The 27753-nt window shown below is 42.2% G+C and overlaps 1 protein-coding gene and 1 pseudogene across 1 annotated transcript; both read left to right on the top strand.

The window, feature by feature from the left end:
* On the top strand, positions 1 to 8329 carry LOC128330045 (extracellular calcium-sensing receptor-like). Its single transcript, XM_053262207.1, has 4 exons — positions 1 to 181; positions 3695 to 3909; positions 5781 to 6008; positions 8041 to 8329. The coding sequence occupies exons 2-4, from the start codon at positions 3700 to 3702 to the stop codon at positions 8197 to 8199; spliced, it is 597 nt and encodes a 198-aa protein (XP_053118182.1). The 5' UTR covers positions 1 to 181; positions 3695 to 3699; the 3' UTR covers positions 8200 to 8329.
* LOC128330041 (vomeronasal type-2 receptor 26-like) lies at positions 8092 to 25944 on the top strand (annotated as a pseudogene).
* Positions 25945 to 27753: the final 1809 nt, after the last annotated feature.

Genomic DNA, 27753 nt, shown 5'->3' with positions numbered 1-27753 from the left:
GCCAGCAATCGGCAGCAGACAAGCTGCAAAGAGCTCCTTTTCTTTGGGCGGGGCTTCCACGGAGGCCTCATGTAGGCCTCTGTGAAGCCTGAACTCCAGTAAGGCCCAAGCCAGCCAGGAAGGAGGAGGCAGCCAGAGTGGCCACCACTGTTCTCTGCAGCAGAAGACCCCCTGCTGCCAGGTAGAGTGTGAACTCCTTTTTGTGGTTACCTTCCCCACCCCCCCACCCGGATATATAGGCATCTGCTTGCCATAGGGCTTTGATATGGGGGGGAGGGACTGAGAAGTCTCTGAATATGTATTTTTAAACAGCTTGGAAAATTTGCTGGCTTAAAAAAAACTATCTAAAAAGTCCTATAAGTGGCTTGTTTCATGGCAGAAAATTACAAAAACTTCTGGAAGAAACAGTATTATATTTATTTTATTCATTCATTCGTTCATTCATTTATAAATGCACTTATGTTCAAGTTGTTTTGCAACCCAGAAGGTCTGAGTGAGAACTGTGAAGCATGTCTTGTGCTTTTATTTTATTTTATTTTTCTTGTATGTGAACTGCTCCCCAATAACTTGCAGGGACTTCAGGGTAAATCTCGCCAACATGTGAATGCAGCACCTCCATTCCAGAGGAGATGTGTGTTAAAGGGCTTTAAAAGCCTCCTGTGAAAAACCTCCTGGAATCAAACTTGACTGAATTTGTTCAGAATTCTGAGAAAACAAACATAGGCTCACCCTGCATGGTTGAAAGTCTCCTTTGCTAATCTGCAGCAAGGGGTCCATTTTAATCATTCATCTTTCTAGTGTGTTCTAGGCATTAAAAGTAAAACAAATGTATAGTACTCAATGTATATCACTATATATTGTGACGTGTGCGTGTGTGTATTCAGTGAAATGTATTTGCAGGCAGCATACTTATTTTGGAATATCAGACTTAAATCCTTGGGGGCCTGGGGTGTGCGGAGGCCCTGGACTTTGAGGGTGGGGGCATTTTAAAATCTTGTCTCTGGGCCCATTCCAACCTTGCTACGCCCCTGCCCCTGGAAGAAGAGCCCCAAACTATTTCCACCTGGGCATCAGACTGAACCTGCAGCTCAGCCTCCAGCAGGAATTTGGAGCACAAGAGAAATTCTTTAGGAATTCCACCCACATCCTGGCATCCTCCCTAAGCTTGTGGGTCACCTGCACCCAGTGATGAGGGACTCTAAGCCCTCTAGTAGTGTCACAGATTATCCTGTGGAAGGCGCGTCCGGGAGTAATCACTCTGCATGCAAAGTTCAAGTGTCCCACTATGACCTGCAACTCTCTCAAGGTGACCTTCCTAGCATCCAGAAGCTGACCAGGTGCTGCTCCAGTGCCAGGACCTTTTCTGCTGGCAACAGACAGCATTGGGCCACTGTATCTATTTCAATTCTGAGGAAGGCCAGCCAGGTGGTCGGGCCCTCAGTTTTTTCTGACACCGAAGGTATGCCTAGCTCTTGAGCCAGATCATGGAATGTGTGCATCAGGTAGTTGCAGGCCAATGATGAGCCCGGGCTGGAAAAAGGAAGTCATCTAGAAAAAGCACCACTGAGGCTAACCCCAACCTTTCCCACACCGCCCATTCCAGAAAAGAACGGAAACGCTCAAAGGTGTAACAGGAGAGGGAACACCCCATGGGTAGGGCCCTATCCATGTAGTAACCACCTCCGAAGGCAAAACCCAGGAGGTCAAAGTCATCTGGGTGAACCAGCAGGAGCCTGAAAGCTGACTTGATGTCACACTTTCCCATCAATGCACCCCTCCCCTGCGCCCGGACCATCTCCACTGCAGCTTCAAAAGTCGTATACTTCATAGAACACAGCTGGTGGGCTATAGCATCATTCACTGATCCACCTGCAGGGAAGGAGAAGTGATGAATCAGGCAGTATTCCCCTTTGTCTTTCTTAGGCACCCCCCCCCCGGGCAGAAATCCTAAGGCTGGGCAAGGGCAGCTCCGGGAACGGGCCCAGCACCCGCCCTCCTGTACTTCCTTAGCGATTCTAGTCCTAACTACTTGTTCCAACCCCACTCACCAATCGTAAATTCTCAGCCCAACAACCTACCCTAGGACCCCGAAAAGGGAACAACATTGAAACCTCTCCCCCAGGTAACCTCTATCCTGCACTACGAGGTAGTGCTGCAGTAGCTGAAGCAGAGGCCCAAACTTAATGGGACTAGGTCCCCTTTGCCGGAGCAGGGGTTCCACCCTTCCTGGAGGCATGTCTGTCTTTTGGGCCAGTGCGGGGCCAGCGGCCTCTTCTACATGAGCTGAAGGCATGGGGGGGAGCCCACAAATGGTGCAGGCATGCCAAAAGTGACCCAGGCGATGGGAGCATGCTCCCAAAGATGCAAATTCCCAGCAAAGCTGGCAAAACTGGCCTACAGAGCTGGGCATCTGGCCCCTAGTGGGTGCTGCAGCAGATTTCACAATTAAGTTTCCACTGTCAGAGTACACCCCATTCACCAGCCGGTTGGGGTCCATGATCCTCAGCCAGACCTGTTGATAGTTACAATCCCAAGGGAGGGCTGGGCTCATGGCCAAATGACTCTAGAATGCCTCATCACAATGGGCCCACTCTGAGAACACATGATAGATGATGTCTAGATACTTCACCATAGAAGCTCCTCGCCCTTGTTGCTTCTGTAATACCACCCCCATGTACACCATGTACCAGACCAGCCAGTTCGACCAGTTGCAGCCAACTGCCTTGTACTGAGCCTTTCCTTGTCTTTCAGGTCTCCCTTGTCCCCATCCCTGGGTTCTGTTTCCCAGAACAACAATGAGAACATATCAACATATTCGTTCCTCCAGATTTTCTCCTTAGTGGCCAGCAGCAAGTGATTGCCCAGGGGCATAGATACCTCTCCCTGGGGGCAGTGTTCAATCTTGTCATTCATTGCCACTGATCCCCTGCCTTTGGCCTCCTATCCTGGGTCTGCGCTTGCCGCCTTATCACGCACCCCTACCACTTCAACTCCCAAGGTGTGAGCCCTGCCATTTTGAAAAATAAATTATTTCTTCTCTAGATTGCCTACTGCATCTTAGCTCCAGTAATGAATGTCAAGACCCAGCTTCCTTCCTTCTATCGAATGGTACCCAAGGGAGAAATTCAGTACAAAGGGATTATCCAGCTACTTTTGTATTTCCATTGGATATGGACTGGGATCATAAGATCAGATGATGAAAGTGGAGAAAAATTTATGCAAACATTGATTCCGATGTTTTTTCAGAATGGAATCTGTATAGCTGTTGCTGAAAAGATGCCAGCCATTTCCCAAGGTGTGGACATGCTGAGTTCATTAGAAACTCTCCGTGCCAAGGCCAATTCAATAACCAATTCCAAAGTTCAAGTATATGTTGTAAATGCAAGAGCCCAGACCATAGCATGTTTGACTTGGACAATATATTTATCTGGAATACTGGAAGGTATAGAAAAGATTGCTATTAGTAAAGTGTGGGTCATGACAGCCCAATGGGATTTCTCATTCCAAACAATGAACAGGGCTTTTGATGTAGAAGTCTTTGATGGTGCCTTGTCTTTTGCAATTCACTCCAATGAAGTGCTGGGGTTTCCAACATTTCTTCAGATCCTAGGTCCTAAGTTGCAACAAGGAGATGACTTTTTTAGGGCCTTCTGGGAAAATGTATTCAATTGTTTATTTTCTGATTCTCATGAAGATAAGATGAGTACTTTCACTTGCACCTTGGAAGAGAAACTGGAGAGCCTCCCTGGGACTCTGTTTGAAAGGAGCATGACTGGTCAAAGTTACAGCATCTACAATGCAGTACATGCCATAGCACAAGCTGTACATAAGATGTACACATCCAAGCCGAAACCTAAAGCAGTGGTTGATAGAGGTACACTGAAACATCCTAATCTACAACCTTGGCAGGTAATCTTTCAGATCCAAAGCAATTCACTTGGCATGGTTATTCTAATGGATGAAGTACAGCTACTGTACATAAAACACTCACTTTTCCTTAGAAAATTATATCTTTTCCATGCTGTCTTCCTTTCCCCACTAGCTGGGAAGCACCACATAAGTCCCTAAGTTGAAATGTTCCCCATTGCTGTCTCTCCTAGTAGACTAGTTGGGAAAGTTTGCTCAGGTGTCCCTTCAATATATCCTTCTTATCGCGCTCCAGTGACAGTATTTTCCTCAAGATCCTTGCCTGTCCGACATCCATACAAGAATACATACTCAGTGAATATGGCATAGCAAGAGGCAGAAGGATCTGCCACCTCAGTATACATATTCTGTGCATTCTGCTGTCTTTCCCTTTTCAGACTAATCTTGGCAGACCCGGGACATGTGGGAGAACCTTTTGCTGCAGTTCCATTCCACACCAGTGGCACCTCCCTGGGGGAGTGGACTGAACGTTCTTGTCACAAGTTTGAAGTGGAAATAGCTCAACTAGCCAACCAGCAGTTTTGTGCTAGCTCAGCATCCACAATCACTCTGTTGATTGAGATGTCAGCTAATGCCTCTTTCCACAGAGTTTTACAAAATCCTGGCTGATATATTGAACAAGAGTACATCAGCCTAGTAATGTAGCATTTGCACAAATTGTGTTACACAAAACTAAGCATATTGAAAATAATAGGCTTAATTTTGTGTAACACAATTTGCACAAACTTGGCATTTGCACAGTTTCTCCAAATTGTGTAAATGCAGTGTCACTAGCCTGGCACACTCCTGAACAGTATGTCAACCCCTGTTATTTTGTTCATATGATATCATGCTCACATATGAGGGGGAACATGATCTTTAGCCATTCCCCCTTCCCTCTCCAGACCCATTCTGCTTACCATACTATTCTTGGGGATTCCCAGTCCAGAAGAGGCAGATTTTCTGGCTGTGGAGAGGGAAGGTAGAATCGTCAACAATTGAGACCCTTCTCTTGTGCAAATTTAACCTGTGTGTGTGACCCTACTGGATGAGGAGTGGATTGAATTATTTTTGGCCCTGGTGGGTTGCTATAAAAGAGCCAGTATGTGAGAGAAAATTTCAAGAAGAGACTTTGTGAGCAAAAAGAAGCAGATTTTGAGAAGAAAGAGAATGAAGAAGATGAGTTTGAGGCAAGAAGAGAAAGGTCAAAGACTGAACTATTGGAAAGGTAAAGAGAACAGTGGCTGGTCAGCACCAGGGGCAGAGAAGCTAAAGGAGGCTGCTTCATCAATCCTGTGGATTACAATATTTGTGAGATTCCTGTGTTTTGTTTTGTATTACTTCGGAACATAGGAATATAGGAAGCTGCCTTACACCCAATCAGATTATTGGTCCATCTAGCTCAGTATTCTCACAGGCAGAAGTCGCTCTCTCAGCCCCATCTTGGAGATGCCAGGGAGGGAACTTGGAACCTTCTGATGCTCTTCCCAGAGTGGCCCCATCTCCTAAGGGCAATATTGTGCAGTGCTCACATGTATTCTCCCATTCAAATACAAACAGGGCAGTCCCTGCTTAGCAAAGGGGACAATTCATGTTTGCTACCGTGAGACCAACTCTCCTCCTTGCTTCTCTTCTTGTGAATAGGGAATTGGGGTTTTTCATTAAAATACATATATGTATTATATGTGTAGAATGTTTGTTTAAGTTGACTAGTTTACATCTTTTTATTGATTCAGTTTTCCTCTAAATTGGTTCCATTGTTGATCTCTGGATTGTGAACTCTGGGAGAAATAGAAGAAGGTTATGCAGGCAGAAGAGAGGATGTGGATACAGCACATAATTCATAATGTCTGTCTTTGTCATTTTCAATCTAGCTTCACCCATTCCTGAGGAGCATCTCATTTAACAACAGTGCTGGGGACATGGTGTCCTTTGATGAAGATGGTGAATTAGTAGCTGGATTTGATCTTATCAACTGGGTTACTTTCCCAAACCAATCCTTTTCAAGAGTCAAAGTAGGAATGTTGGAACCACAGACTCTATGGGGCCCAGAGTTCACTATTAATAAGGAGGCAATCACATGGCACAACTGCTTTAATCAGGTTTGTTTCTAATATAAGTTCTAAGAAACAGGGACGATTCAAACATCTTTCAATATTTGCACTTCTTAATCCCAACTTCATATCCTATTCTCATATGAGAATGGCCCTGTTACTAACAGAGATCTGATTGGCGGGGACTAGAGAAAGGGCCTTTTCAGTTGTGGCCCCTCGGCTCTGGAATGCCCTCCCTGAAGAGCTTCACCATGCTCCCTCCCTCAGTGTGAACAACTAAATACACACAACTAAAAAGACACCTTTTAAAGGAGGCTTTTTAATGCTCCATTTTTGTTATATCTGGTATATTATAACTCTCAGTTTTTAGTTTTTAAAATATATTTTTTAATTTGAACTTTATATTAATTGTAGTTTTTAATCTGACTTTTAACTTGTTTACTCAATTTGGTTAATTTTATTACTTTTATTATATATTGTATCTATTTTATTGTTGTGAGCCGCCCCGAGCAATAGTGTACTTGAGGGGCAGGGTATAAATATTTTAAATAAAAATGAATATTCAAATGGCCATGGTTGTTGAAAAGTGAGGTATGTTGTAAAATTGTGTTTCCCTCACAGCAAGTTATCTTGTACAGATGGCACTCATTATTCATGGGCGTTCTGTTCTTGCCTATAGGCACACATATGGAAACTGCAAATAACAAAACTTTACCCCTATGGGAATCCAGGGGTTAGGTTCCTACACAAAACAGGGCTTAGAAAAGTGGGGAGGAGGCATAAATAAGCGAGATAAAGTACTGTACCTTGCCCTCCAGGTCTTCAGGTCTCCAGGAATCCCCCCCCCCAATTCCTCTGGTTTTATTGTTTGTTTAATTTATATATCACCTGACTCCAAAGGCTCTAGGCAGTTCACACAAAAAAGCACAACAAAAACAAAATAAAATAAGCTGTTAAAATAATTTAAAGCATTCAAAGATTACTAAAAGCCTGGCTTCTGGAAAATCAAAGCAATTGGGGGGTTTGGGGCAGAGGGACCTTTTCGGACCAATTGAACAATGCAAGTTGTTGAAATCAGTAAGGCTTCTATGTGGTCTTTTCTCTCTTTCTGCTTAGGTCCTCTCTCATTTCAAGCTGCTTCCTTCTTCTCGTGCTTTCCCTGTTTCTCCTGCAAGAATCCCCCATAACTTTCAAGAAAAAACATTTTAATATTTCCCCACTGCTTATGTACATGTGTGCATGAGTACACACAGTCTCAAGTCTTAGGCACCTCCATCCTATTGAATGAAAAACAGAGAAAGTAACTGTTTGAGACTCCAGGCCACATATTGGATATCTGGGCTCTCAGCTGAAGACAGTTGCATCACACTAGAGGAAGCATGCAGCTTGATGTAAAAATGCAAAAATATGCATATAATATTTATTATGCTCAGCCATAGGGCATTGCATGTATATTTTCAAAACCAACATATCTTCATATCAGTAGGACCATTCACACGTTATGTTCGTCATTCGTACAAAGAGTGTACATAGGTACAGATCTGTACACAGGTACAGTCATTCCCATGTTATGCTGAATGCAGGTAGAGAAGTATGCTTCCTATTTGTACCATGCATTTGAAGTGCCTTTATCCAAGCTCTCTTTTAAAATGACCACAGGTGCAATCATTCACAGCAGTATGTGTACAGACATCTGTACACTCATACAGCATAATGTCTGAATTGGGCTAATATCTTTACTAAATATGTAGAACAAACAGCAGGACCACCATCGTCTATTAAAGTCAATGGTCCACTCAATGGTGTGTGTGGGGAACCCCAAAACATAACTCTTGATCCTAGGCATATATTTTAACTGATTAGTGACCCTGCATTGTCTGAAAAGGATTAATATGATCATTTCAGATTTTGTACCATACTTTGGATCCCCCCACCCCAATGTGTGGGCCAAGGTATCCCCCAGTGTCCCCTTTAAAGAGGCCCCCCCAAGAGAAAATGGTGCTTTGTTGATCAGGTAGAAAATCAACTGCTTTGTTGATCAGGTAGAAAATACATAAATATTCTCTCTTTTTATATACAGGCACTGCCCTTTGCTCTTTGTAATGCCAAGTGCCATCCAGGTTACAGCAAAGAAAGGAAGGAGGGGGAGCCATTTTGTTGCTACAATTGCATTCAATGTCCAGATGGGAAGATTTCAGACCAGAAGGGTAGGAGAAGTAATGTGTCATGTTGTGACTGATTCACTGCATTATATATCTTGTTAATTTTTCTTTTCTACCTCTTTGGATCTCCAAATGTAACAGGGATGATAAAGCAGATGCCTAACATGCTTCACACATGCAGGGTCAAATAAACTATTTAGTAAATGACCAGATTTCATTTTCATTGCCATCATTTCCCCCTAAAGAAAACATTGATGAAAGTATGGTGGCAGGTGTCCAAAACAAACCTCATCACAAAATCATTAACCAGAGCAATATTGGTAAATTCCTCAGACAAGACTTTTGATACCTGTAATCTCTCATAGGGACAAATAAAACTGCCTTATACTGAATTAGAGAGGCTCTTCTCATGATCTGTGAGAAGAGCCTCTAGGGCAGGGTTTCTCAACATGTGGGTCCCCAGATGTTATTGGACTTCAATTCCCATAATCTCCGGCCCCAGTGGCCTTTGGTTGGGAATTATGGGAGTTGAAGTCCAATTACATCTGGGGACCCACACGCTGAGAATCCCTGCTCTAGGGGGTTATCCGGCTCCGTCACGGCGCTGGCAGGGGCTGGGGAGTTCGGGGGCTGTGCGGCCCCTGGAAGCTCCAGCATGCCCTGCACAATTGCTCAGGGCATGCTGGAGAGACCCCCAAGCTGGTAGGCTGCTTTTGAGCCTCCCAGTCGGGGGTCTCCTCATGAGTAGCTGCAGCACGGAGCCATGCCGCAGCAACTCACAAGCAGAAAAAATGGGTTTGTGGAGCACTCGCTCTGCAAACCCAGTTTAACTGCCGGGCTATTTAAGTGGGTGACCTGCTTAAGAACCACCGGGCTCAGAGCCAAGCCCAGTGGGTCTCATGATGGGACAAAATCGGGCTAGCCTCTGCTAGCCTGATTTCCTCCCATCGTGTGAATAGCTGCAGAGTGTTGGCCTGTCTAAGCCAGTTGACTGTTAGGAGCTTGCTAGGTGAGCAAATAGGCAGTGGCATTCTCATGGGTAGCGTGCCCTTCCCCTCCATGGCAAAGGCAGCACGGTCACCCTCAATAACCTCTGGGGCAACCTCATTGGCCCCTTCTGCTCCCCACAAAAGCATTGCTCACATTGCCACCATGGGCACCAGCAGCCTCTCCCCTATGGCAGTAGCAGGTTTCCTGACCCAGCAGCCCATGTGGAGGCTGCCCTAACCATGCTGCTCTGTGCACATGCAGTGGCCGCTTAAATGATCACCATACATGACCACTGTGCCTACCACTCCAATATCCACCATACATGCGCAGAGGCCAACAGAGCAACAGGGGCAGAGTGGCCTCCCTGTGGGTTGCGTGGTCAGGGAGCCTGCCATCACTGTCTAAGGGGAGAGGCCACCAGTACCCATGGCAATGAGGAGAAGGGGCCAGCAAGGTGGCCCCAGAAGCTACGGAGGAGGCCCTAGAAGCAGCTTAGCATAGGTTCTTTAAACCCATTTGCAATATTTCAGCTCCACCCCTCCAAATATGTCTTTCCCAGACCTATGTGGAGATGCCAGCAATTGAACCTGGGACCTAAACTAAGGATGCATTGGTACACCACAGGAACCATTAACCATTAGTGGTCTTGAGACAGTGGTTCAGTCTCACCCTTAAAACTCTGCATAGAGCAGAAAGTTAAAATAATGTGAAATTGTGAGATGACAGACTTATCCCGGTGTGTCAGTCATCCAAACCAACATGAGAGTCTTTCAAATTGGAGGAAGCACTCGTATAAACTCCCTGCTGATGTGAAAGCAGATTTGTATCTGGAAGTGCACCCAAACTGAGATACAAGACTTCAAAGGTTTCCCCCGAAAAAGCAATTTTCACTTGGATAATTTGATTTCAGATTATGTGGATTGCCTGCATACACAGGGACTCCTTGTGTATGTGTATACAGGCACAATTCACTGAACACATGGTATGGAGCAACTCAACTGAGTATTGTTCAAAGCAGATTACTAACTTGGCATTGCACACAGAAGCATCATGGAAGAAAGGCTGGTTTCCTTAAAACATAAGCTAGAGAGAGATTAGGTGAACACTTTCTTAGGTTGGTCTATTAAAATATATGTGTATCATTGTTTTCTATGGTTGGGAAGCTTTCTGGAATATGGTCGTAGGTACCCAGAAAGCTGAACAACTTAGTCTTGCTCAACTTGATAATGTCATAAGGTTTGCTGAATGTTACTTAGCTCTTTTTGAGGTGAGATGAATTTGTAAGGTGTAAACAAGATTAAAGTATTGAATCAAACAGAGCAGAATAGGATGTGCATGAAACAGATTTTGCATTTCATTCTGAGCTCAAAACGAAATGGAAAATGGGCAAAATGGTCCATCAGAACAGTGGCTGAATGACTGTTCCAACAGAACAAATGTGTATCATTTCAAGTGCTTTGGCCATAGGGAACAATGGGGAAACTCAAAACACTCCATTGTTCCCTGTGGGTAGTTCTTAAGGACACCAAACTAGGTTGGATGGCAGGGCATGGTGGGTGCTCCCTACCAACCAACCTACAAAAGAAAGCAAATTTTCTAACGTTTCCCCAAAGCCCTAATAGGATCCAGTAGGGGTTTTAGTTCAGGAAAAACATTTGTTTAAAAGCACCTGCTTGCCCATTTATTTTGTAGGAATGGTAGCTGGAAGGAGCTGGTGGCAGGCTGGGAGATAAAGCTGGGCAATATTAGGAACCAACATTAGAACCAACACTATGAATTAATTTGGAATTTTAAGGGGCAAAAAATACCTTCACATGCAGCATTGCAGTATGACATGCTGAGGCCCTAAGCTATGGAAAGCTTAAAAGGCCCCATAGCCTTAAAAAACAAAACAAAAAAACAACAACCCCGTACTATTCTAACAAAAAGGACAGTGAAAACAGAAATAATAAAGCTTTATTTTACTTGGCAAAGATGCAACAAAAGCAAATAGCCTAAGAAAAACAATTATCTTGCACTAAGCCAATATGCATTAGAAATACCTTTATATGAAAATGTGTTATGTAAGACTTTAAAGGTAGACTTTTGTAGGGGGGAGGTGTTTTCAGAAACCCCAAATAATGTGAAGGCCTAAGCTATAGTTTAGTTTGTGCCTAAATCTAACTGAGAAGAGTGTGCAAGCTACCAAAAATGATGTCATGATGCAATATCTGTTCCACTTTTCAATAAAATTAACAATCAAATACAATAATTCAGGGGGGAACTCACCATGAACCTATTTCAAAAAACAGCTGCCAACTACCAAATTAGAAATGTAATGATGCAGCATTTGTTCTATTTTTCAGACATGAATGACTGTTTCCAATGCCCTGAAGATCAATTTCCAAACAAGAACAAAGTTCAGTGCCTTCCCAAGGGCTTGAACTTTCTCTCTTTCACAGAATTTTTGGGGATCACTTTCATTGTCTTAGCACTTTCTTTTTCTCTGATCACAGCTTTGGTGCTGGGAATTTTCATCAAGAACCAAAACACTCCCATTGTCAAAGCCAACAATCGGGACCTCACTTACTCTCTCCTCATCTCCCTGTTGCTCTGCTTCCTTTGCTCCTTGCTATTCATTGGTCAACCTCAGATATTGACCTGCTATTTACGACAAATAACCTTTGGAGTGATTTTCTCAATAGCGGTTGCTTGCGTATTGGCAAAAACCATTACTGTGGTTCTGGCCTTCATGGCCACCAAGCCAGGCACCAAAATAAGGAAATGGGTGGGGAAAAGACTGTCAAACTCTATTCTTCTTGGTTGTTCCCTCATTCAGGCCAGTATTTGTGCTGTGTGGCTATCTACTTCTCCCCCCTTCCCTCATTTGGATATGCACTCTCTGGCTGAAGAAATTATTGTGGAATGTAATGAAGGCTCAGTCACTATGTTCTATTGTGTCTTGGGCTACCTGGGATTTCTGGCAACTGTCAGCTTCACTGTGGCCTTCCTAGTGAGGAAGCTGCCCGATACTTTCAATGAAGCCAAGTTCATCACATTCAGCATGTTGGTCTTCTGCAGTGTTTGGTTGTCCTTTGTCCCTACTTACCTGAGTACAAAGGGAAAATACATGGTGGCTGTGGAGATCTTCTCAATCTGGGTCTCCAGTGCTGGGTTGCTGGGTTGTATCTTTTTCCCAAAATGCTACATAATTATCCTGAGGCCTGAGCTAAATATCAGGGATCAGCTAATTAGGAGAAATTAATAAGATTAAGTGCCAAAATACACATGACATTTGACGTTTCATTAGTTTTGGTAAGGTTAATTTTTCTTTTGTTAATAGTAATCAGAATTGGCACCACTGCAATGTGTGTCATGATTCCACTTACATGTGCTTTCTTGATCAGCACTGGACTAAACCATGGCGCTAGCTGAGGCAAATGCTGTCCCCATCCCAGAAAGAGATAAAACATATAGTAGAAGACTCTACTGGCTACCCTAGCAAGTTCCCCATTCTTGGATGGACATTAGGCATGTGCATGAACCTGTTCGGAGGCCCTTTTAAGGACCTCAGAACAGGTTTGAATGACTGGCGGTTCGGCCGGTTCAAAGATGGTGCATATATCTTTAAGGGCAGGGGATGGTGCTCTTACCCCTCCTGCCACATTTCCCACGCTGGAGCTACAAGGGTCCAGTGGGGCAGCAGCATACCTCCCTGCTGCCCCATTGCCTCATCATACCAGAAGTGACAGGAACAGGTTCATGTGAGCTCATGCGTACATGCACATGTCACACTCGCTCACGCACATGTTGGCCATGCATCCAGTGTGCGCACATGCATTGCGTACTTCCTGTCACTTCCAGTCCGATGAAGCAATGGGGTGACAGGGAGGTATGCCCAGCCTTTGAACCACTCCTCCCCACCGGTTCCATGCACATCCCTAGTGGACATATTGATTTTGATCCACTGGATCCATACCCATCATACCTACTCTCTTTTTCAGCCTGACCAATTCGTCTGAAAAAGGCTTTATTAAACTGGACCCTTCAACCCCACCAAAAAATGCTGGTGGGGCTGTAGCCCATTGGTAGAAAACCTGCTTTCCATACCAATGGTCCCAGATGCAACCCTTGCCAGGTAGGGCTGGGAAAGAGTCCTACCTGAGACCCTGGAGAGCTGTTGCCAATCAGTGTAAATGATATTGTTCTAGATGGACCAATGGTCTAATTAGAAACAAGGCAGCTTTCTATATTCCAAATACCCTTCTTTTTAAGGGCTGAAAAATGGATAGTACTTCTTCCTCAGCCCCCCCCCCCCGGTAGGGCCTTTGTGAGCACATTACATCTCTCCCAAAATCCTCTTCCACCAAAGAGGAAAGGTTAATGGCACCTACAACACTACACAGGCCTGCCCATGTTCTCTGCTTTGCTCTGTGGAGGGCAGGGGTCATTTCCACCTGATAGGAGTCTGGCTGTGCGGCAATGTAAACCTGAATTTCCCATGTCCTGCCCTATCATTCTGTCATTCTTAACAATTACATCTGACAGCTTCTAAAATATGGGCAGGAGTCAGAGAACTCCTATATATTTTGCTAATTCCCTACTCAGTTGCCTCCAAGAGCTTGAAAGGGAAGGATGGGGGCTAGCCCAGCTACCCAGACAATACCTTCTCATTAGCAGAAAAAAGGGGGCAGAAACACTTGTGTTTCTCCTGGAGCAAAAAGTGAAGGAAGGCAGTGAAGAAGGTGAGGGAGAGGGGGAGAAGGAGCAAATAAACCCCACTGGGCCTAACCTGTCCCAAACATAACAACCCTTCCAATTCAATCCCTGTCAATGGTGCTGCTACAGCTACCTGTTGAGTAGAGGTGCCAGGTACAACCACACGATATTCCTCAAAACACCAACTGGGAAGTCTGGTGGGCTCAAAACTCCAACTGCTCTGCCCCCCTCCCATAAATGGTTCCCTTCCAGCTAGAGATCCCTCCTCTCATTAACACTGGGTGGGGCAAAAGTAACACACCTGAGAGCAGGTTTTGGTGAGAGCAACACTGTCCACATAATGTTGCAATTCTTTGCTGTTTTTATTGTTTCTCAGTTGGTTGGTGATATTGTTTTTATTCTATGATTGTAAAACAAGGGCACATTTCAGCAGCATTGTGATTTAGAAATAAATTGTTAAGATAAATAAAGGCCAATGGGAAGATGGAGACGTGATTGTGTCACACCTGTCCCAAATATGTCATCAATTACTTTGCCTTCATGCCAAGGTTTTGGAGTTCTGATGGAACTTCTCTCTTTCTGGATTGCATTGAACCTACATGTCACTTGTGTGCCACTCCCACTGAGTTCTGGCAAACAAGTTTTCTTCTCCTCTCCTGTGACAAAATGTTCTCATCCAACACAATACTCTGGAGGGGATATGTTCAGCCCAATAATTATCTAAAATTATTCAGTACAGTTCTTTATCTGATGAACTCTACATGGATTTTCTAAAGTAACAATGACAAACAACAACACATTGAATAAAACATCCCTGTATCATTCAGAGTTGGGTGTGTGTGAAAGACTGTGAACAGTAAGAAATACAGCACCAGTCTGATCTCTGGCAATAATGAGAACAACAATAATAATAACAACAGTTTAAAAAATCTAGTGTCACTGAAAGAAAAAAAAATGCATTCAGACTGATTATGTGTGATAGATAGAAACGATATTTTCAGTCAAGATTTGCCTCAAGATGGCAGAGGTATTTCTCTTGCTGCTTCTCATTCTGTGGCTGCAGTTTCCACCAACACAGTGCAAGGCACCTTCTGCTATGTGTACTATGACTGATCTCTTCCAGCTTCCGTACAAACATCATCAGAGAGGAGACCTAATCATTGGAATGATTGGTACTCAGTTTGGCTGTATATTGGATGAAATAATCTTCAGTGAACAGCCCAAAACTAAGTTTGTGAATCAAATTCTGTAAAGCAATTCTTATTTTTTCTCTGATCATCTGCCCTAGACCAGAACATATCAAATTGGTAAAATAGGTCATATAAGCAATAGGATTTGCAGGGAATTGCCTATATATTTTCCTCATAATGTATTTCTCCTTCTCTATTCTTTCTACTAATTATTTATTTTTTTATGTATTTGCATTTATATTCCTCTCTCCCTCCAAGAAGCCCAGAGTGGTATTCATCATTGTGTTTATCCTCATAAGAACCCTGCAAGGTAGGTTAGGCTAAGAGATGTGTGACTGGCCCAGAGTTAGTGTGTTTCATGGTTGAAAGGGAATTTGAACCCGGGTCTCCCAAGTTCTAGTCCCAACACTCTAACCCAGGAGTTCTCAGCCTTGGGCCCCCAGATGTTGTTGGACTTCAACTCCCATAATCCCCAGCCAAAGGCCATTGGGGCTGAGGATTATGGGAGTTGAAGTCCAATAACGTCTTGGGACCCAATGTTAAGAAGCCCTGCTCTAACCACTACACAACATTTCTTTCTCACACCATATTACACCATGTCTTTCACTGCTTCCTGCCCATTTCATCTTCAACCTACTTCAGTGTCCTTTCATTCTCTTCTCAGCTCATGCATTTAATTCTACAGAACATCCAAAATCCCCTTTGGGTTCTCAGCTATGGTAATGTATTGCCCCTTTTCAGCCCCAGATACTGGCTGACATTCAGACTAAATTACTCACCTGAAGTCCTATTAAAATTAAGAAAGCCTTCTGAGTAGTAATATTGAGTAACTTAGTCTGTATATCAGCCACTGTTTCATCCTGATAGCTATTTGATGATACGTGTTCATTTGAAATCTCTCTCTCTCTCTCTCTCACACACACACACACACACACACACACACCATTCTCTTGTTTTGACTATCATCTCTGAAGTTGAGCTATTATGTTCAAATACATCTATGACTTTTGTGTTACTTAAGATCAATTATATTGAGATCTGTAAGATTCCCTTAATTAAGTATGAATAGCCCACCATTTCCCCCCCGGCAGTCAACTAGGAAGGAGGGTGAGGTGGAATCCTGAAATGATCAGTACAAGGAGAGATCCTGCTTTTAATTGGATATTATGGACTTTTACTCCCACTTTCTCCAGCCTAGAAATGACGTACATCCATGTACTCAGAAGTTAGGAAAAATGTGCTATTTGAATGATCTCTCTGTTTTATTTGTTGGACTACCTTGTTTCATATGGACTTGAAGATACAGACTTCAATCCAGTGTTCATGCCCCTCTCATTAAAATGAATGAAGCTTGTTGGTCACAATTAGGCTTTCTCATGTTATTTCAAAAGTAGTGAAGTAAGAACAAATTCTCTGGATTTCTGCCATATTTATTATTAATCATATTATTATTATTATTATTATTAACTTTTCTATCCTGCTCTTCTTCCAAGGAGCCCAGAGAGGTGTACTACATACTTGAGTTTCTCTTTCACAACAACCCTGTGAAGAAGGTTAGGCTGAGATACACATGACTGGCCCAGAGTCACCCAGCTAGTTTCATGGCTGAATGGGGATTTGAACTCGGGTCTCCCCGGTCCTAGTCCAGCACTCTAACCACTACAACACACTGGTTTCCCCCCCTTACTATCCCACCCTTCTCCCAAGAAATTCTGGGCAGTGTACATGGCCCCTCCCCATTTTAATGTAGTGCCAATCCTATAAGGTAGATAAGACTGAGAAAAAGCAACTGGCCCTAAGTCATCCATAGTCTTATGGGTGAGTCTGGGTCTCCCAAGTGCCAGTCTAAGACTCCGATGGTGTGCAGAATGGCATGCTCTGAAACACATGGTGGTTTGAACAGTTGGGTATCTGCCTTACCCATAACATTCTTCTTCTTTTAGTTCAGTACCAAAAAACTACCAGCAAGTTCTGTCTTTGATATTTGCTGTGAAGGAGATAAATGAGAATCCCAAGCTCTTACCAAATATCAGCCTGGGCTTCCAAATTTATGACAGTTATGTAAATGCAAGGATGACTCATCAGAACACACTGAGACTTCTTTCCAGTTGGGAAAGGATTGTCCCCAATTTCAAATGTGAGAAGCAAAAGAATCTAATAGCCGCTATCGGGGGACGTAACTCGGAAATCTCCCTTCACATGGCTACTATTTTGGGCACTTACAAGATCCCACAGGTATAGTGAAAAGTGTGGACCATGAACCTTTCTGTACTCTGATATAATCTTTATCCTTCTATTATATTTTTGAGTGGGAGAGACACAATGAGCAAAGTTGCACTAGTGACTAGTGCACTTTCAGAACTTTTCAAGAATATAAATATGCGTAGTCATAGTCTTAGTAGTAGTTGTAGTCCAGCAATGTGTACAATTGAACAATTTGCATTAAAGTTCCCTTTAAAACACATGCAATATGCCACAGTTGCACACTGTTTCATAAGCCCAAGCATTCTTTCAATAGTGCAACAGTAGACTGAAATGCTAGCTCCAAGCTTCGTGCATGTAATAACCATGATGCCCTCCTGCAAGTGTTTCATTGATCAGGATGTCAGCCATACTGTATATGAGATACTGCACTTTTTTCTTGTCCCTTTTCTGAGGTGAGACACAATCTGAAAATGGAAATAATCTTTATGATGGGCTCATTCTGATATATTTCCAAAAAACTGGATGTTTGCATGTGTAATAAGCATGTGGTTGATGACAAAGTTGGTCCAAATCATGGATCAAATATCCAAGGAGTAACTGCAGATATTTTTGTGGGTCTCAAATGATATAGTGTAGAAGTGCTGGCTGTTTTCTATTTTATTATAGTTGTTTGGTTGCTGCTTCTGTTTCCCATGGTGATTTGTAAAACAGGTCTTCAAAATTTGGTTGAAGACATGACTAAAATGGGCTTTCAGCAAGAACAATGTAATATAATAAATGATCTGCATGTGTGCACACTCACAAAAACAATAGAAGAAAGGGAATATTTAATGGCTATCTCACATGTAGTATAAAAGCAGCTCAAATGAGAAAGAGTTATATCTAAACAAAATTGGACCTTTGGAATGGGACTTAGTCATTATTTCAGTGGTGCTTACTCATGGCTTACTTTTCTGTGTACAACTCTGGTGTTGTAGCAACTGGAATGAGAATTCTTTCTTTCAACACCAGCAACACTGGTGTTTTAGCAAGCTGGAAAGAGAATTCACTGAGGGCTAGCATTGTGACAAAAACAATAAATAAATTGGAAAAGTAAATCTAATTCAGGATTTACCACTAGGTTTCATAACATCAGATATCTGGAATAATTCAAACTATTTAGCATCAGTTCTGGTCATCAATATGAAAATAAATTTTTGTTTTGCTTAGATTGCTTATTGTGTATTGTCTCCAGTGGTGAGTGTTAAAATGCAGCTCCCTTCCTTCTACCGAATGGTCCCCAAAGAAGAACATCAGTACAGAGGGATTGTCCAACTACTTCTGCATTTCCAGTGGAAATGGATTGGAATCATAACAGCAGATGACGACAATGGTGAAAAGTTTGTGCAGACCTTGATGCCACTGCTTACTGAGCATGGCATCTGTACAGCTCTCATTGAAAAAATGCCACCCGTATCCCAAGCCATAAATGTGATGAGTTCATTAGAAACTCTCCAGGCCAAGGCCAATTTGATCACCAGTTCTGAAGTCAATGTATTTATTGTAAATTCAAGACCTCAAATCATAACCTGTTTGACATGGTTGATATATCTTTCTGATATATTCCCAGGTCTTTCAACAATTTCCATCCGTAAAGTTTGGATTATGACAGCCCATTGGGATTTTTCATTACAAACAATGCAAAGGGATATTGATATACAGCTATATGATGGTGCCTTATCCTTTGCCATTCATTCCAGTGAAGTACTGGGGTTTGCACAATTCCTCCAGACTCTACATCCTGAAGTGCAAAAAGGAGATGATTTTCTCAGGTTGTTCTGGGAAAAGGCATTCAACTGTTTATTTTCTGATTTTAATGATGGCAAAGAGAGCATTGATATTTGTACTGCACAACAGAAACTTGAGAACATCCCCGGGATTCTCTTTGAAATGAGTATGACTGGCCAAAGCTACAGCGTATATAATACAGTCCATGCCATAGCACAAACATTACATAAGACGTACACATCCAGGTCAAAACTCAACGCATTGACTGACAGCGATCCACTAGATCCTTGGCAGGTAATGTTTCACATTCAAAGGAATTCACATGTTGTACATATTCTACTGGATGGTTAAATGGTATCCATGACATATACTTGTCCTTTTTCCTTAAAAGCTTATATTTTAGCCATGCTCAGATGCCTTCCATTCCCCACTAGATGAGAGCACCACAGAAGTACACCAGTTATGGTGCTTGCTTTTCCTGTGGAATGATTCTTGAAGTTGATCTGTGTGTCCCTAAAGTGTTTATCATTTCACTGCCTCTACAACAATAATTGTAACAATTTTGCTCAATTGATGGAGGAAAAATGAATTTACTCTTTGCATGTAAAATGGTAGCTATTTCTTAGTCACTTGAAAAAAAAGGCACTATCTTTACTAATGAAGCACTGGTGCAATGGGAAAGTGACAGGTGCTTCTGATATGTTCAAATAACTCATTTTTCAAATTTTGAAAACTTCCCCTCCTGAGCTCAGCTTCAAATAACTCAGTTCTCAAATTTTGAAGTTTTCAAATTTTGAAAACTTCCCCTCCACCTGGAAATATGTTTCTGAAGAGGAGGTAATTGAAAGTCCTCTCACACATACAAGTACTGGTTCTGCATTAGTCTGGAACTCCTCAGAAGCACTGGTGCTTCTTCTGTCATGGTGCTTCATTAGGATGTCAGTCACTACGCTCTTCATGGCATATAAATTTTTGAAATCATTGCCTGAACCCTGAAGTAGCTACACTTAGAGTATGGCTTTTTAAAAACTTAAAACAAAACTGTAAATATTAGAGCAAGCACACTGTTGTCTCTTTTCATCATTTTGTAAGATCAGTTTTTTCCTTCTTTCCATCTAGTTGCATCCTTTCCTAAGCAGAATCTCATTTAACAACAGTGCTGGAGACCCAGTATCTTTTGATGAGGATGGTGAATTAAAAGGTGGATTTGACATTATAAACTGGGTGACTTTCCCAAACCAATCCTTCTCAAAAGTCAAAGTAGGAAGGATGGATCCACAGGCTTTTCCGGGCCACAAGTTTCTCATTAATGAGGAGGTGATCACATGGCACAGTTGGTTTAATCAGGTGGGATGTCAGCATAGGAGCTGAAAGATAGGATACATGGAAAAAATGTTTGTGATGATTATTAATATTCCTTCTGAACCTGCTGTGTTAATTTGTTTCTGTAGTGCCCTGGCTAGCTCAAGTGACATACAATAATAAGCTTTAGATATGAGCGAAAGTGTTGCCCTCCCCCCACTGAACAACTTTTGAACAGCATAATATATTATTTATTATTAATATATTTTCATTGGCTTATATACTGCACACTGAGGATAAGAGATCATGTGATGTTGCATGGCTTTAAAACACACAAACACATTGCCTGTAGAAGCAGGGTGTTCTGTTCCCTCAGTGTTGTGCAGTCACAGAGTGAGGCACTTCTTCCATGGGGAATAATGGAAGAATGATTCCTTTATAAGCCAGTTAAATAGTTTCACATCTCTTCCCTGGGTGTATGCCTTTATGCATGTGTGTGCACATGTGTGTGTGTGCGCGCGCGCACACACACACACACACACACACACACACTCTCTCTCTTAAGGACAGACCTCCTGCCTGGTCAACTCTTTTCCCAAGTTTTAAGAGCAAGAAGAAGAGCAACAATAGTGAAATGGAAAGAAGCTGAATTAGATACATTTTCAGTCTGGGGCTCTTATCTGAAGACTGTGGTACCACACATTAGGATGCACACAAGCATATGGCCCTTTGTTGGAATATCTGGATGCTGACGTTTCATCATCATGCAGAAAGCAAGAGCAACCTGGAATGAGACATTCCATCTTCTTGCCTTCTTATGTTATGTTTTTCTGCATAATGCCATTCTTGCATCTTAGTGGAGGATTTGTTTTACCTTTAAATTATTTTTAAAGGCTGAAAATCAGCCACCAAGGAAAGTAGTCCTGACTAGAGTAGGATCAATTCAAGCAGTGTGGAACTTTTCTATCATGTTTTGCAGGCATGTTGATCCCACGAGATTTGGCACCCAAATAGCTGTTTGTGTTGTAACCAGTAGTATTAAGCTTCTCAGTTTTGCCTTGCACAGGACTAAATCAGAAGAATATATGGAGAACTTAATCTGGAAATTGTTCAGTCCCCACTGAAATGAGTCCTTGGACACCTAATTTAAATCTATGTTAACTCTTTGAGGAGATCTGTTTATTTGCCCCACTCTATATTTCTCGAATCAAAACTTTCAATAGATGTGGATATAGTGCTTATCTCCCTGGATAAATATTTTGGGGTTAACTGCTTCATTGATAGGTCGAATACCCATAATTTGTCTCCTCTTTTTCTGGATAGGTGCAACCCCTTGCTTTGTGTAATGACTGCTGCCTTCCAGGTTATAGTAAAAAGAAGAAGGAGGGGAAGCCATTCTGCTGCTACGATTGTGCTTCATGTCCAGATGGGAAGATTTCAGACCAGAAGGGTAGGAGACTTGAGCCTTCTAGAACATAGGAAAATAGGAGACACTAGGTCTCATATGATGAGTGTCCACTGGCTGACATACTGCTCAAGAGTATGTTAACATAGTAATTATGTGTTTGCACAATTTTTGTAACTTACACACATTGTGCAAATTCAAAATGTGTGCAAACTTAGTTACTCAGAGTAAGTCCATTAGATATAATGGGCTTACTCTTCTGTAATGCAGTTAGTACTCATGTACTCTTGTGCACTGTATTGGCCACCATACACAGATACAGATCTGTATACAAGCACATGTTTTCACACATTACGTTCAACACAGGTAGAGCAGTACACTCCCTATCTGTACCATCCATTTGAGGGACCTGTACCAAGTTCACTTTCCAAATGAACACAATGCAGTCATTCACACAAAAACATGTATGAGTTTATAGACATCTGTAAAGTATACAAAATAGTAGGTCTGTTCTTGTGAACACATAATCTGTTGTTGTCTGTGGCACCAGGAGTCCTTCTGACCCAGCAGTTCCGAACTTGGGTAGCCCAGATCTACTACCCAGGTTATAAGTGAGGTAGGACAAGAAAACTGCTGTTTTACCCTTTTGTTTTGCTCTTCTGTGCTGATTTAAACTCTTTCTGGGCTGCTGATAGCCATGGTTATCATAGAGTTTTGTGGAAAGTGGAACAAGGGAAAGGAGAACTATTGCTGTACTGAGGGCTGTGCCTCCGCTGCTCCTGCAATGCATTATGGGAGCCATTTTCCCTCCAGCCCAACCCCATATGTTCATGAGAATGAGCCCAGTGTCAGAATAGGACTATAATGTACAGTATTGTGAGTGATACCTTGTATTACATATTTCATTAATTATTAATTCCCCTTTTCTATCATATTCATTCTCCAAAGACAACAGGGATTTTGCAACAGACCCCGCAAAGGGCAGGGGTGGTGGTGTCAAAATATACAGGGTCGAAAATAAATTAATTAAATAAATAAATAAATATTCCTCAGTTGAAATAGGATGGATCCTACCTCATTTGAAAGGGAAAATGATGAAGCTTCCTGTTCAGTGTTGTGCAACTCAATTTTTTAGGTCTAGATAAACCTTAATTAGCTATAGAGTCCTGTGATGTTTCATCCATCTTTCTCTTGTAATATTCCCACATAGAAGGAATAGGTTCTGGTCTAAGCATCAGTGGATATAAAGAGTAATTACATATTACAATGGCATTTTGTGGGGCCCATAATACTTTCAGTTGATATGCAGTGCAATGGAGTTGTCAATACCCCAACATCCATATTATTAAAACAAAAAAAGTATGAAGAGGAGATGGATGAAACATCACAGGACACTTAACTTTATTGAGGTTGATCCTGATCTGGAAGATGGAGTTGCAGAAGATGGAGTTCTATGATTTGTTTTCTTTCTCAAATGGGGTATAACTCACCCCAGCTATAAGCAAGGGTTAATAAATGACCAAATTTCATCTTTATTGCCATCATTTCCCTGTACATTTTACCAAGGTATCTATCTGTCTACCTACCTACCTAAACGCTGGCTCAGTTTCTCCCTTAAAAGTATGCATGGAGTAGAAGAAAGATAAAATTATTCAAAAGTGAGAGGTAACAGAGTTTCTCTTATCATAATTTACCCAACCCAACATAAGGGAGCTTCATTTGGAAGCAGTCTTATGAGTGCACTGCTAACGTGGAAGAAAATTTGCATCTGGAGGTGCACCTAAATAGTTATGCTCATGCAGGCCTAGCTCTAGATTTTTTTGAGGGCCTCTTGGTTATCCGGTTATTTACATTATACAGAGCGAAATTTCTAAACATAAATGAAGGTGACTTCTGCCAGCCCTCAGAAATTTGACACAGCAAGTTTGCTGAGTGAAAGCTGTAAGATGAACACAACTGCCCAGAGACACAGGTTTGGGGCAGTATAAAAATATGTTAAATACCTAAAAATAAATAAATATCTCCCAAACTAGTTGAGATGAGCCTACTATTAAATTACTGATGAAATGATGAAGCATCTGTCCTACTTTTCAGATATGAATGAGTGTTTCCAGTGCCCAGAAGATGAATTTCCAAATGGGAACAAAGATCAGTGCTTTCCGAAGGGCTTGAACTTCCTCGGCTTTACAGAATTTTTGGGAATCACTTTAGTTGGTTTAGCTCTTTCTTTTTCTGTGATCACAGCTTTAGTGTTAGGCATTTTCATCAAGAACCAAAACACTCCCATCGTCAAAGCCAACAATCGGGACCTCACCTACTCTCTCCTTGTCTCCTTGTTGCTCTGCTTCCTTTGCTCTTTGTTATTCATTGGCCAACCTCAGACACTGACATGCTATTTACTACAAATAGCTTTTGGAGTGATCTTCTCAATGGCTGTTTCTTGTGTATTGGCAAAAACTGTCACTGTGATTTTGGCTTTCATAGCCACCAAACCAGCTTCCAGGATAAGAAAATGGGTGGGGAAAAGACTGTCAAATTCTATTCTTTTTGGTTGTTCCCTCATTCAGGCGAGTATTTGTGCTGTATGGCTAGCTACTGCTCCCCCCTTCCCCTATTTGGACATGCACTCTCTGGCTGAAGAAATCATTGTAGAATGTAATGAAGGCTCAGTCACTATGTTCTATTGTATCTTGGGCTATCTGGGATTTCTGGCAACTGTCAGCTTTGTTATGGCTTTCCTAGCCAGGGAGCTGCCCGATACTTTCAATGAAGCCAAGTTCATCACATTCATTCAGCATGCTGGTCTTTTTCAGTGTTTGGTTGTCTTTTGTCCCAACGTACCTGAGCACAAAGGGGAAATATATGGTGGCGGTGGAGATCTTCTCTATCTTGGCTTCGAGTGCTGGCCTACTGGGTTGTATCTTTTTCCCCAAATGCTACATAATTATCCTGAGGCCTGAGCTGAACATGAAGGATCAGCTAATTAGGAGAAAATATTAAGAAACCAAGAACTGAAGTACACAGGACCTTTACATTAGGCCCAACAGGATTAATTTTCCTTTAGTTTAACAACAATTAGATCAGAGTGGCCCACTGTGGTGTGGAGTTAGAACCCCAATCCAACTTTTATTTTCCCTAGCTGGGGGCAAACGTCTGTTGGTACTACATAAGTAGCAAATTATACGTATCATGATCAGTGTTTCCTGTAATAGGGATTCCCAGGTATTGTTGTTGAATACAACTCCCATCATCCCCAGCTGTGATGGCCTTTCCCTGTGGATTAAGGGAGTAGTCCTCAATAACATCTGGCTATCACTTTTACAAGGAAACTGGTCATGGTTCCACTGACATGGGCTATGTAGGTTGCTATAATTAGTGCAAGGTCTTCTGGTATCTACATCTAGACTGTAGCATTTGGGACATTACTTTGCACTGGACATAGTTTTGGTGTTTGGGAGGCTGCAGTATGTTTGGGTTTAAGAATAATCCATCATGTGGAACTACAGCAGATACACCATAACATAATAGTAGGCATGTTATTGACTAGGGATGTGCGAAACGTTTTGAATACAAAACATTTTGTACCCAAAACAGCCCGTTTCAGGTGTTGTGTAGACAAAACAAAAGACCCATTTTCCAGATACAAAAGTTTTGTATACAAAACAAAACTTCCTTGTTTTGGCTACAAAACGTTTTCTTGTTTTGGACCTCCATTTTGTGGTGATCTCTGAGTCAGTCTCCATTTTGTGTTTAACATCTCTTTGAATTTCCCGCCCTTCTAGCCTTCTGATAGATGGCCTAAAGCATGGGCTGAGCTGCTGAAGATTCCCTCCTTGTTCCCTATTGGTTCTTTTGCCTCTTGCCACTCTTTACTGACCCCACATTGGCCAGGGGAAGGGTCAAAGAAGGGGAAAGGGTCGAAGGGAGTTCAAGGAGAAGTTTTCAATTCATTCAAAAAGTTAGTAGTCACCATTCTGCCTCACTGAAGAGAGAGAGAGAGAAAAATCGTTAGCAGCATTGCATGCCTCAAGTTCCTATCATGCTATGCCATTGCCTATGCCTGCCTTGTTGCCAGCCTGAGCCCAGCCTGCCAGGGCTACTACATGCCAGCCTGAGAATGGATTCAGGGGCAGAAGTGTGGGTTGGGTGGTAGTGCCCCAGTGGGTGTCTGCCAGGTTGCCACAACCCAGATCCCAAAGGAATTGGGCAACAGGCTGATTATTTGAAGTTTATGCATCTTTAAGATTTTTTCCCCGTAGGGAATAATGGAGGTTTCAGCAGCCCTGTAACTCCACTTGGGGGGCACCAGGGTGGCCCAGAGTGAGTGGTGGTGTAAGTGCACATAAGGTGCCAACCACCGCCATGGGTTGCTAACCCATGGGGTGCTGGGTTCTGTTGTTTCTGAGGTGTTCTGAGTGTAGATTCTCTGGTAGTATATGAGATATTCAATGACAAACCATGAATCCACTCTCATATGCTACCAGAGAATCTACACTCAGATTCATATGCTACCAGAGAATCTACACTCAGAACACCTCAGAAACAACAGAACCCAGCAACCCATGGGGGTGGTTGGCACCCTATGTGCTCTACACTACCACTCGCTCTGGGCCACCCTGGTGCCCCTCAAGTGCAGTTATGGGGCTGCTGAAGCCTCCATCACTCCCTATGAGGAAGAACCTTAAAGACGTGTAAACTCCATTAAATCTTTATAAATCAGCCCTTTGCCCAATTCCTTTGAAATAATTCTGGCAGCTTCCTTGGCTCTACCGAGCACTACCACCCACCCTACTCTTCTCTGGGCCAACCCTTTCCCCTCAACATGAAGCTATATGTTTGTTGAAACCTCCATTATTCCCTATGGGAAAAATCTTAAACTTCAAAAATTCACCAAATATCAGCCCTTTGACCAATACCTCTGAAATTTGGGTGGTAGCTTCCACCCCCCACCAAGGCTGTTTTTTAAACTCCAAAATGTTTCAGATTCAGATTTTGCAATTTTGAACAAAGAATAAAATTGGGGGTGTTTCGGATTGGATGGTTTTGAACAAAGAACTATTTATAGAGTAAGGAAAAAAACATACCACCACATTAATTTTCCTCACTGTAGCTCCTACGTTTCTCTAGTAGCCAAGTAAAAACTGATTTTTTTCCCACAGAAAAATAAAGTATGGGTAAATTTTCAAGAAAACCTTTCACCCTGAATCTCTGAATGTGCATGTATTTTGTGACAGTTGCTGTTTCCAAACCATCTTTAAAGCACATTACAACAATCCAACCTGGATTTGACGAATATATTTGTAGTCATTATGAAATCCCCACTACTTCTTTTACTGATATTTCTAATGGAGCAATCATTCATGATCTCTCCTTTTCTCCTGTATTCATGAAAAAAAATGACTACCCAAAAAAAGTAAATACACTGTTTGCTTCAGACATTTGAGGGCTATTCTGTCTGTTCAATGAATGGTGCAGAGGGAGCATCACAACAGCAGGTTCAGACACTGAATATAGCACATACCCTTGCACATTTGAAAGGTGTCAATGCACATATTTAGCAGACCAGTGATGCCATGATCATGTCAGTCAATAGAGGAGCATTTTCAGAATCTTTCAAGTTTTCAGCCAACTTCAAAGTGATTGTTACAAATTCTATAACACTTCAATAAAGATTCATTTTTATTTACCTATTGATGAAAAGAAGCAGCACTAAAATATGACATTTAAGAACAATCCCTATTCAGGGCACTTCCATAGTTTTCATAGGTGCCTAAGAACAGCCTTTAACTTCTATCCAAAGGGTACCATGATAACTCTATATGTCTGAGTAGTAGTTCATTTACAGGTTGACTGCATAAAGATGTGGTTACCCTTTTAAATCACTCTTGAGCACTAAGGGAAAACATGGTGATGCAAAGAGATCAGTATGGTAAAAAAAAAAAAAAGAGGCCTGCTTTACACCAGACACATATTCTGTCACTAATCAAGACCATATCTGTAAATAATACATTACACACTATCTTGAAAGGAGGATGTTGCCATTGAAAGAAGGATGTTGCATTCAGGTTGATTAT

This window comes from Hemicordylus capensis, chromosome 6, assembly GCF_027244095.1.
Source record: "Hemicordylus capensis ecotype Gifberg chromosome 6, rHemCap1.1.pri, whole genome shotgun sequence".
Classification (NCBI taxonomy): Eukaryota; Metazoa; Chordata; class Lepidosauria; order Squamata; family Cordylidae; genus Hemicordylus; species Hemicordylus capensis.
This window is presented reverse-complemented; position numbering and strand designations above follow the sequence as displayed.